This window comes from Brassica napus, chromosome C1, assembly GCF_020379485.1.
Source record: "Brassica napus cultivar Da-Ae chromosome C1, Da-Ae, whole genome shotgun sequence".
NCBI classification, from domain to species: domain Eukaryota; kingdom Viridiplantae; phylum Streptophyta; class Magnoliopsida; order Brassicales; family Brassicaceae; genus Brassica; species Brassica napus.
Genome location: NC_063444.1, coordinates 17,642,953 through 17,654,862, shown reverse-complemented (window position 1 = coordinate 17,654,862; position 11,910 = coordinate 17,642,953). Strand labels below are relative to the sequence as shown.

At 38.5% G+C, this 11,910-nt stretch overlaps 1 protein-coding gene and 1 long non-coding RNA gene across 3 annotated transcripts; both read right to left on the bottom strand.

Moving 5' to 3' along the window:
• Positions 1-1,801: 1,801 nt before the first annotated feature.
• On the bottom strand, positions 1,802-6,339 carry LOC111201911. Its single transcript, XR_002654844.2, has 3 exons — positions 4,971-6,339; positions 4,713-4,775; positions 1,802-3,189 (listed from the first exon to the last, which is right to left on the bottom strand). It is a non-coding gene; the product is annotated as an uncharacterized LOC111201911 (long non-coding RNA).
• A 331-nt stretch (positions 6,340-6,670) lies between these two features.
• On the bottom strand, positions 6,671-11,452 carry LOC106395373. Of its 2 annotated transcripts, XM_048746238.1 has the most exons (8): positions 10,837-11,452; positions 10,139-10,737; positions 9,894-9,934; positions 9,626-9,798; positions 8,710-8,775; positions 8,489-8,614; positions 7,814-8,197; positions 6,671-7,727 (listed from the first exon to the last, which is right to left on the bottom strand). In XM_048746238.1, the coding sequence occupies exons 2-8, from the start codon at positions 10,183-10,185 to the stop codon at positions 7,194-7,196; spliced, it is 1,371 nt and encodes a 456-aa protein (XP_048602195.1). In that variant the 5' UTR covers positions 10,186-10,737; positions 10,837-11,452; the 3' UTR covers positions 6,671-7,193. The 2 variants fall into 2 exon arrangements, with proteins under 2 accessions (XP_048602195.1, XP_013691303.1); XM_013835849.3 differs by having other exon boundaries at positions 10,139-11,452.
• Positions 11,453-11,910: the final 458 nt, after the last annotated feature.

The window sequence follows — 11,910 nt, the reverse complement described above, 5'->3', positions numbered from 1 at the left end:
GACGACTTATTTTCAAGTCGTCTAAACAGACGACTTGCGAGGGGTAGAAACGTAAAAAGAATTCCGTTTTTTTGTTTGGTCACAAGGGGATAGTTGTAATTTCAATAGCCTTTTAGGTTACTTTTGCCTTTGACCCAAGTTGGGGTATTGTTTTGGGTTTGACTCCAAGTTTTGAGTCACACTTGGCAATTCTCCCACATTTAAAATCACAAAAAGAACTTCTACCAAATATGATCTTAATTCTTAATATGTATCCAAAATACTTTAAGATATTATTGAACTTCTAAAATAATTATTTGTTACATGAAGGTTGATGGTGAAATGTAGCGGTTGAAGCCTAAAGTTTTTAGATTTTGGTTTTTTTTTCATTGAATAATGTTTCTGAACTTAGTTTTTGTTTTATGATTTCATTTATTTGGTTTTCTTTCTATCACTAACTATGTTTATCTTTCGCTTGATTTTGGATGATCATGTTTGATGTTTTTTCTTATTTTTGAATCAATTTTACTTATGTTTTGGCTATTACAAATATGTACAAATCATGTATTTTAAATCCGAAGAACCGATTTCATTTATGTTTTAGTTACAAAATAGGTACAAATCAGGTATTTTTAAACCGAAGAACCGATTGGTACCCGAACCCGAAAGTACAATGGGTTATACCGGTTCTTTGAAGATTTACTAACCCCGACCCGAACCCGAACCGAACCCGAACCGGTCCCGAACCGAACTTTTATATAACCCGAATGGGGCTGATTTTAATAAACCAAAACCCGAATGGATAAAACCAAAATCCGATTGGGACCCCGAATGCCCATGCCTAAATATGATGTAAAGGAACTTTGCAAAGAGTTTCCATCCCTATTCCTTCATTATTTTCTGTCTTTGTTTTGGTAATCAAAATGAAGAAAAGGGACAAAACCCAATCCGTGGACAAGGCATCTCCAAATCCAATGCATCGTCCATCAATCCTAAAATGACGATCATGTCCCTTCATATTCTCTAATTTTAAGGTATTCATGTCATGGAATAGTAATCATAAATACAGTTGGCTAGATTAATGGTAAACAAGGGAATCTTCACCGAAGTACACAAACAGCACACTAAGAACATGTTTATTGCTAACAACCTTTAGTGTTGTTTAAGTGGTTGTTAATGAATTTTTAAGTATTAAAATAAAGCTAAGCAACAAATTAAGAAACACTTAATGATATTGGTTTATTGGTAGTTGCTTAACTTAGGGTGCTTAACAATAAAAAAATTTAAATTTATTTTTAAACATAAATTTTTTATAAAAGATAAAATTTATTAAGTAAATAAAACATAGTTAAACATAACATTTTAAACATAAATTTTAAAATACAAACATAAAAGAATGGAAACAAAGATTATTAAAACAAACGATAATAATTTGAACGAGACATCGAAACTCAGTTGGTATCTTGATCACGTCCAAATTTACGCCAAATATGTTCAACCAAATTACCTTTCAGTTGTTGATGTGCTTGTCTATCACGAATTCTTGTTCGAACACCCATCTGATTGGCGATATTTGTAGGGATATCTGTTGAATATGTGAGATCGACATGTGAACTTCTGCTTCCTTCTCCTTGTTGAAAATCAGAAACATGGTGTCAAGTTTGGTCATCCCGTTCGTTTTCTACTATCATATTATGGAGTATGATACATGCTCTCATAATCTTTCCATTCTTGACTTTATCCCAAAAAAGTGCCGAATTTTTAACAATTGCAAATCGAGCTTGCAAGACTCCGAAAGCACGTTCGACATCTTTTCGGGCAGCTTCTTGACGTTGAGCAAATAAAACTGCTTTAGGCCCTTGTGGAATTGGAATAGATTGGATAAAAGTTTCCCATTTCGGATAAATTGTCATCGGTGAGATAGTAAGCCAAATGATACTCTCTTCCGTTGGCCGTGAAATTTACTTGCGGAGCTTGACCATTTATTATGTCATCAAAAACAGGTGAGCGATCAAGAACATTGATATCATTTAAGGTACCTGGAGGTCCAAAACACGCATGCCATATCCAAAGATCATATGAAGCACCCGCCTCTAAAACGATAGTCGGTTTTCCAGAACCATGAGAATATTGCCCTTTCCCAGCGGTGGGACAATTCTTCCACTCCCAATGCATACAATCGATGCTTCCTATCATCCTGGGAAACCCACGAAGCTCTCCAATATGAAGTAGACGTTGAAGATCATCTTGTGTTGGTCTTCTTAGGTACTGATCTCCGAACAAATCTATTATTGCTTCCACAAAATTTTCCACACATAACCGAGTAGTGGTTGCACCGAGCCTGAGGTATTCGTCCGCATCAAGCGCAGAACCATATGCCAACACACGAATAGCTGCCGTACACTTCTGAAGTGTAGAGAGACCAAGCCTTCCGAGACCGTCCTTCTTCCGACGAAAGAATTGAACTTCATTTGAGAGACGATCAACAATATGTATAAACATTGGTTTGTTCATACGAAATCGTCGCCGGAATAGGTTTTCTGGATACGTTGGAGCGTCACTAAAATAATCATTCCATAATCGGAGATGAGCTTCTTCACGGTTTCTTTTGATAAAAACTCTTTTTTTCTTGTCTTCTTTTCTTCTGTTTGATCACCAAAAGTATTGCACAAATTCTCAAATGCTTCACCGAATTGATAATCAAAATATTGATCGAGCACTTCAAATCATAACTAGAGTCTTCGAAATTGTTATGAGAGGAAGATGCCATGAGATAAAGGAAATTGATTGTTTATAACTTGAGAAACGGATTGTTTAATCAACGATAATGAGAATGGATTGTTGAATCAAGAGAATTGAGAGTGAGAATGGATTGTTTTGATGAAGAGAATTGAGAGAATGAAGCAAGAGAGTGTATTGTTTATAACTTGCAAGAATGGTGATAATGAGAAAGTGATAGATAGATACATTTTATAAGTCTTACAAAGACTCGTGACCAAATACATATCAATGCATTCTCGTGACCAAAACAATGCATTAGTACAAGTTCCGTGACCAAATGCACAACACGAACAAGATAATACAAAACAGGAACAAGACAATATAAACAGAACAACTCCCGTGATACAATGCTCCACTCTCGCGTGGTCTTGTCTGCCTCTCCACTCTCCACTCTCTCCTGTTCTTTTCCAAGTCGCCACTCCCGTGATACTAGAATACAAAACAATAAAACAAGAACATCAGTGTCATAGAACAAGTGACAACAGGAACAACAGCAACAACTATATCAACAGAACCAATAAAACATAGAACAAGAGCATTACAAGGTTACTGGATTAAATTAAACATGAACATTGTAGCATTACAAGAACTTGATTAAACAGAACAAAAACATCCAGTGAAACGAGAAACTGAAAGACAACAACAAACAGAACAACAAACAGAACAAGAACTACAATCAGAATAAGTCATTGATTAGCTTTTTCTTAAGGGATTCTTCATACTCAAGCAAAGGTTCTTTTTTTCCAATAAGACTATCAAGCAGGCTCATCTTAGACAGGTGTTCCTTAGCATCAATTTCCTTCTGCTTGATTTTCCAAATCCTCTCAAACTCCTTCACTTGCTTGTCTGGATCAACCGTCTTCTTACCACTTGCCTTTGAGGCTTTAACACCTGGTGGACGCTTCTTAGATCTGCTTGAGATGTTGAAGAATCACCACCGTCCTCACCCTTTCTTTTTTTAGAGGTTCCTTCATTCTTAGCAGATGAAAGCTCACACCACTTCTGGTCGTGCCTCAGTTCCTTCCACGCGTGTTCAAGGAGGAATTTCTTCTTATGGTTGTTGTAAAAATATTTGATGAGCAAGTTTGAGCACATCGTTTTCGTTTTGACCCGATGTCTTCTCTCTCCTTGCAGCTTCATAGGCTCCACAGAATTTGCAAACGAGATCATTGATCTTCTGCCAACGGTGCTTGCAATGACTAGCCCCTCTCTGTTCGGAGCCACCATCTTGACGACTTGCAGCAAAGTAGGCTGCTATTCTTGTCCAGAAAGCGCCTGACTTTTGCTCGGTGCTAACAACTGGATCTTTGCTCGTGTTTAACCACGAGCTGATCAGCACCACATCGTCAGCTGGTGTCCAAGTTCTTCGTTCACGATGGCCAGCAGGAGTGTCGCCGTCGAAGGCTGAATCAGCGGTACCTTGAGTGGCAAGAAAAGGAACTTGGGTTGAAGATAGCTCTACACTATCTTCATAGGATCCAAATCCAATGTCTTGTTGACTATTGAGTAAGTCAACAAACTTTGGATTCTGTCTATATGGATAGGAATCCATATTCCAAGATGAGAAAGAAGAGATAAGACTCAAGAGAGATGCGAAGATGAGAAAGAAGAGATAAGACTCAAGAGAGATATGAGAAAGAAGAGATAAGACTCAAGAGAGATGCGAAGATGAGAAAGAAGAGATGAGACTCAAGAGAGAGGCCAAGGACAGAGTTTAAATGGAGGAAGAGAAGCATTGATCACAACCAGTTCGAGAGGACATATATCTACCGCAATTAACACACAAGACCATTGATATGTATCAATCCATAACTACACTTTATTATCCTAACACAACCATAACCTAACCATCGCATTTATTACAGTGTTCACCTAACCTAACCATCAACATTTACATTTACACTACCACACAATGCTTTATCATATTCACAAGAGCAAAGAGAGGGGCTTACCTCTATCAACAAGCGTAGGGCTTTTGTCTCACGAACCTTGCCACTGCATCTTGATCCAACAACCTAAAGACAGAGAGGAAAGGAACAAATCACAACCAAAACAAATATTTATATATATGTAAACGAGCTCGCCAGAGAATAAAAATCAACAATAACAAACCACAAACCACCAAATGTTATTAACAATGCTTCATCCAATTCACCAGACCAAATACAAGAGTTTTTATCAAACTGAACCGACCAAAGACAAAGGTTTACCTTTAACATGTAACCCTTGATCTTCTGCCTTTTGAATGAAGAATCGTCTGGCTCTTGATCATTCCATCTCACAAGAACATGACAGAAAAAAAATCAAATCCAAATTTATCATGTTCCTCATATTAAAATTCTCGATCTGTTCGAGAAAATCTAAATCAAATACATGCATAATCAAAATCAAATACATGCATCATATTAACAAATCTTTACCTTCGATTCGCCTGAGATAGAGCTCGCAACAATTCCGCCAAGGAGAGGAAAGAGACAGATAGGGAGATCGCCGTGGCCCTTCCTCAACGACAGCCACCGACGGAGACGTCGTCTGATCGTCCAACAGAACCACCGATCGGGAGAGATCTCCCCTTTCGCCAAGGAGAGGAAGGAAACGGAGAGAGATGTCACCGTTTTCCTTGGTGGAGGAGAGTAACAGATAGAGAGGCTGTCGTTTGCCGTCGTCGACGACAGCCACCCACTGAGACGCAGCCGTGGCGTCGAACAGTCCCATCGATCGCATCGGATTTCGCCTTTCGCCATAGCGAGGAGAGAAAAAGAGAGAGAGAAATGAAGGAAAAGAGAAAATGCGATGAACACGACGGTCACCTCTTCTCCAGCCTGTCCCGGTGCGACACCTGGCAAAGATGCAACGAAGCTTCCCGTGCCAAATTAAGCAACACCTTTTCTCTTTTTTTCCTTTTATCATTTATTTTAATTGCAATTAGCCTTAAGCAATTCATTTAAGCCACTGCGATAAACCTGCTCTAAGGAACATGACTTGAGAACATGCGTTGATCAACAAAGCCAAAGCTACATACTTTTTGACATTAAAACCCCATATCTCCTTCCTGGCAAGTTGCAATCATCAGAGTTTTGGTTATATTCTCCCTCGCTCTTTCTCTCTCCCCTATCAACAAGAAATGGAGATTCAAACAAGGCTGATGGAGTACAAACTCGATTTCATGGTCGCAATCATCGTGAGCCTACTTGTTGTATCCCTCGTGTACGCAGCACCCAGAATTCTCGACATAGTAGCTTATTTCTGGCCACTGTTTGCGTCAACGGCCGCCTTCTTGGCCATAGCAATCACCTTCGGTGGCGTTCAACAGCTTTCAGATAAAGCAACCGGAGAGGGAATCATGGACTACGTCGCTGGAAGGCCTGATGATTCTCACAAGTACAATTAAAAAGAAAGATTTGTAACCAAATTGTCTCCATATTTCAAAGAGCCTTAACATGTACAACTTTTGGTGCTTTTATATCAAAAAAAATGTATCTGCATTCTACCTCGTTGATTAATTGTATCATAAAATCAAATATTGGTGAGCACCATGACATGTAGAATAGAGTATTAATGAAAGAGAACAAACTTTAGTATCCGTATTCATAAACGAAGCTTCCACCTAAGATGATAAAGATGAGAACGGCGGTGATTGGGTTCTTGAGGAGTTCGAAGATGGGCTCAAAGACGGCGGAGAGTGCTCCTGTGCTGACGGTGAGAGCGTAAACACTGTAACGTCTCACGTTGTCCCAAAACTCTTCCATCAAAGGACCTTCCGGACCTAATGCCATGGCCTTTTCTGCATCTATTCCCAATACCAAAACCATCATCAAAGCACTCACAAGAGCATATCTCCTCCAGTGCTTCTTCTCCAGACCCAAACGGTGTGACGTTTCAAGGCTTGTTATGCTTTTCGCCGTTAATCTTCTTCTTCTTCTTCTTGCTGATCCGCACCAAACGGAGTTGAGGAAACAATCATGCTGATGAGTGAATCACGTTTTTCTGTTATATAAACTACAATTGTGACAAGGTGTGTAATAAACAAAGGGAGTGTACGACGTAGAAGACATGACTTTGTAGAGCTCACACTATCATAACATGATACCTCAAACTAGTCTTAAATTTATAAGCAATTGTTTATCTAGAGATATGAGAAGCAATAAGATTGGCGATTGACTCACTGTAACAAATAGATTCATACCAGTACCGATCGATAAAACTGGTGATTGCTTCAACCCGAAAGGCCGGATAGAATCATTCCATCACATGAGCTAAAAAAACTGTCAACGGTTTACCGACAGAAATCAGAGTTTTTTCACAACATGAAAACTTCAAAAAGCCATACAAAAAAAAAAGAGTTCTAAAGCTCAATGAGGAAAACATCCAAAGTCAAAAAATTATTAAAAAAAAGAAAGAGATATGCATAGCAGGCGGAACATAGCAAAAAGTCAAGCAGGAGGGTTGTTGGTCTTGGCCGTTGGGTCAACCTCCATGTATGCGGCGTCCCCCTGGTCTAGGGACTCATCAGGGATCTCCGGCTCATCATCGAAAGAAGGAGGAGGTAAATTCTTGAGCTCTGCCTCAGTCTCCATGAAAATTCGGTATTGCCTGAATTCCGCCGCCGGCTTCCAACTATTTGTTTGCTGCTTAAGCCACTCTCGCATGAGCTCCCAGCGAGCAACGATCTTTGCACCACTGACTGCCATCTCCATCTCCTTCGGAAAAGTCTCTGCAGCTATTTTCAGTTGGACAACTTCCTCATGCAACTGGTCTTTTTCTCTCTGCAGGGAGGAGATATCCGCTCGTGCTAGCATGCCATCCTGCTCCACATTCCCCTTAAGGCGTTTGACCTCTTTCTCCAATGCGAGGGCCTTGTCCTTCTCCTGCTGACACTGACGGGTTAGATCTTCGATGAGCTTCTGATTGGCAGCAGAACCCTCAATAGCAGTTTTCTCCCCAACATGATGGAGACACGACATAACCTGATGGAAAAGAAAAATATTAATAATAACCTGTCAGAAAAGAAAGACATGGGCACCATGACAAACACAAAAAGAAGTAGAAATACCCTGAGCAAATCGCCTTGGAGATGGAGCAAAGCATTGGATGATTCGGCTTCTCCCAAAGACATTTTGTCCAGAGGAAAAACTTTGGTGTTCAGATTGGCCAAAAAACCTTGGAGTAATCCGCTGGAGAAAACGTATTGTCTAGAGATTGCTGTGGAGATCGTGTGGCTATCTCGGAAGTTTTTTGGCTTCTTGAACGTGCTGGAAGAGGTATGCTCAATTTTCACAAACTGTCTTGCGCTTGGTGTCCGTGGGAGGGGTCCCCAGAATTTGGACATCGTCCTCAGAGACAATCCTGATGGAAGCTCTATTCTTGGAAGACATAACATCCTTGGCTTTCTTGAAGTTAGCGAGTGCAACGGCACCAGAAGCTCCTGGCATATTTCCTACAAAAAAAAAAAAAAACATGAGAATATCCGGAAAATAGATATCAAAGGACGCTAGCAAGAGAAATCAAGAGTACTCTAGACACTGCTATGCTACAAACCCACAATAATTTCAGAATTCTAGATAGTAACACGTACGACAAATAATCACACAAACCATCAAGCAAAAGTAGTGCAGACCTTTCTTATTCTTCCCTTGCTACAATATCCTGGGAGATAAGATGTGTAGACCCTTAGATTAATTATATTACAAAACACTAGCACTACTATGGTAGATATATGTTGTCATACCGGAAGTGGGAAACAGGGCGAGTTCAAATAAATGTTTCTGTAGTGCTCGAGACATTGTTCTTTACTTTTGCTTCCCACATACTCCGCGACCTCGGTCATGTTTCCCATGCCATACATTTCAAGTCCCTGAAGTAAGAGATACAAAAGGAAACTACAGTTTTCTGAAAGAAACAAAAATCTTTGGCCACATATCAGTAAGAATATCTTAACAAAAGTAGTACCTCCAGGAGAAGCATTTCATCATCTGCACTCCAGTCCGGACAAATAAGCGGGAAAGTTAGGTTTCCCTGACAAAACAAACGGATTGTAACAATTTTTATAATTTGAAGTGTGAATATAATTTTTATAAGTCTAATAGGCTGAAAAATATGAAGATAAATGGATATTTAGGTTGATGGACAAAGGATAAATCTAACAAATTATGTTTAAATAGTTACATAATAATTCCTACATTATTTTGGAAATATGTAATAATTGCGTCTAAACATGTGCATAACATTTCCTAAAATATTTTTGGACAAATAACAAGACCACCTTTCTCAATTAATTGTAACATTTCCTATATTATTTGTAGATTTTTTTATCAACTTATTATTATTTGTAGATAAGTCTAAAGATTACATCTAAATTTAATTAAATATTTCTCATAGAACTATGAAATTTTTCTCAAATAGTTGTTGAATATTTCTATTCATATATACATATATATATTCTTACTTTAATCACAAAATTATTTTTTGATGATCAAATAACTCATATTCGTATAAATAGATATTTAGTCTCTTTATTACAAATACACAAAAAGAAGGAGAAACACTAAAGATTCCTGCAAAAAATATCTTTTAATTTTATTTTTGAATGCAGTTGTTTTTGAAAGTAGATCACAGTGATCTAAGTTGGTAGGTTCTAGTTTTGAGTGTTGCAATACAGTTTCAGACGTGATTATATCATGAAATTTAGAAATTGCGTAGAAATAATATCACTCCGGACGTATATTCATCTATTTCATCTTTCAAAAATCGTTTTAAGACTCGTATTCCTTATTGTTTCTATTTAATTGTTGATGGCATCGATTTTTGTTTCGAGATTTTCGCGGTTCTACAAACAAAGAAAACTAGAAACAAAACGCAAACTAACCATAACTCGGTAGGCGTGATCACATTTGTGAGTATTGATCTCTGCTCCAGCAGACATACATTCTACACAGAGATCGAAATTGAGGCACACAGCACATTTGATCCTGATTTTGCCCGTAATGTCTTTCTGGCAATAATTGCAGTTGTATTTCGCTCCTCCCTCGGTACCTTGAACTGTCTCCACAAGAATAGTGTTATTAGAGTGTACAGAAACAAAAAGTGAAAAAAGAAGCTTTACAGGAGAAACTTGATGAGAGTAGTAGTTTTACCCATAGAGGAGGACTCAAAGTTCTCCACAGTAACGCAGATTCTGCAACAAAACAGTGAAAGCCACAATCACACACAGACAGATGAAGGATACTGAAGACTACTTACTATATAGCCACATAATTTGAAGCGATCACCATCGTCTCAACAACAACAATGCAGGTTCAAAGAAGATTGCAATTCAATTCAATTTCGAGAATTTTACAAAACCCATATTGCGAAAATCAGTAGTAAACAGGAAGGTTACCTCTGGGTTGAGTCTTCGACATTGTGGAAGTTCCCACGGGATCTCATTGATGCTGATCAGCAAGTCGGATTTCAAAACACAAATCGTAGATGAATCTGTAAATCGACGGTGGCCTGAGTGTGTGTTCCGACCTGAGAAAATTTAGCATGTGAGTTTTACTTAATTAGTCTAATATGATTAATGGTTAATTCACCTACCACTATCACGATAGTATGAGAGCATCATTATCCCTAAGAGACACTTAGAAGCTTTTATTCATTTTTTAATATTTTTAAGTTGGAAAAGTGAATTTAAGAAATTAGTTAAGAGATGAGAATATTTGTGTGGTCCAATGCAAGTTTTTTATTCAAAAATTCTTAGAAAAAATATTAAAAACAAATTGTTTTAGAGCAAAAGAAGGACAAAGGAGAAGGAAGAACAAATTGTTTTAGAACACTTTCATCACGAAGGAGAAGGACAAACAAATCTGTTATAGAACACACACATATACACAGAGAAGAATCAGTTGAACCTGCTGAATGAGAAGGAAGGAGATGGTCCAGACGATCTGTAATGGTTCCAGAGCCAGAGCAATAAGGATCCAACAATATAGCTCGAACCTGTGATAATCAACCACACACAACCAGTAATCAAGCTCGGACTTTACAATATGAGTTCACGAAAGAATGATGAAGAGACAAAGGGATATATATCCATACCTCAAGAGATCTGCAGCTTCTTCTGCATTTGGATTGGTTGCAGTAGATATTCGCTTTCCACCATTCTCTTAAGAAGGTTGTGCATCAATATCGTTTCTGACTCTCTCATGGATCCCCACAAGGTGAGGTTTTGCTTCCATGACAACACCTATAAACCAGCCGAAACCGTAAGTATGAAGTAGCCTTCATAAGCAGAACTGAGAGACCAAATTAAATAGAGACAACAATTCAGTTCCTGGTTCTCTAATTCACAATGTGTATGCTTTAAAGTACCCTAAAACAAGCTTCTACAAAAGTTAACCTTTCACGTACAGCTCTATAATCATGTGAACCTAAACATGAGGATAAGAATGGCACTGGCTGCAGGACTTTCTTTTGTTGATACGCAATTAACATCATCAAAAGGTGAACCTTTCATTCTTGAGATCAACCAAAATGCTACAAAGATGCAAACAAGTTGTGGATAGAGTACCTTTAGGTTTAGCTTTCTTCTTTTTACTGGGTCATACGCTTAGCATGCTCAGCATCTCTAGCAGTGGCTTCTTCATCAGCTTATGTACGGTTGTTTAGAAACTCTGGTGACCCTGATATCTGCAAATATTTACACAGAACTTTATGGATCCATCTAACAAATTTTAATCCAAAATAAGAAATCATTCAGTTCCTGCAGCGGATCTAGTCAATAACTCCTCGAAATTTGATGGATTCTGAGAAAGAGAGTGATGATAACCTGAGAGAAAACATCATTAGCTGAAGGAAGGCCAGAGTCTCTAGCGGAGTGGGATGCATAGAAATCGAACACTGAAGAAGAAGAAGATTTGTATCTCTCAACGCCATGGTTCCCATTTTCTTCGTCGGAGTTCTCGTAATCCTTCTCCTTGGCATCTTCTTCTTCTGGATCAACTGTTTTTTTTTTTGCTCGAGAATGGCAGGGAACTGCATCTTGAGATAAGTGCAAGTGCAGATCACAAACAGCACCACCGTCAAAAATGAATGGAATTTGGTCTGAGAAATTCGAGATTCTCTGTGGGAAGGGGAGAGAGAGAGGCAAAGAGATGAGCAAGAGGCGCCTCC

What these genes read in the sequence shown, in the direction of transcription:
- LOC106395373 (XM_013835849.3), bottom strand. Translation starts at nt 10,185, where the DNA reads ATGAGATCCCGTGGGAACTTCCACAATGTCGAAGACTCAACCCAGAG. An exon ending in GTCGAAGACTCAACCCAGAG is followed by an intron (nt 9,935 to 10,138) that starts GTAACCTTCCTG and finishes GTTTTGTTGCAG; the next exon opens with AATCTGCGTTACTGTGGAGA. An exon ending in CGCCCTGTTTCCCACTTCCG is followed by an intron (nt 8,198 to 8,488) that starts GTATGACAACAT and finishes TTTTTTTTGTAG; the next exon opens with GAAATATGCCAGGAGCTTCT.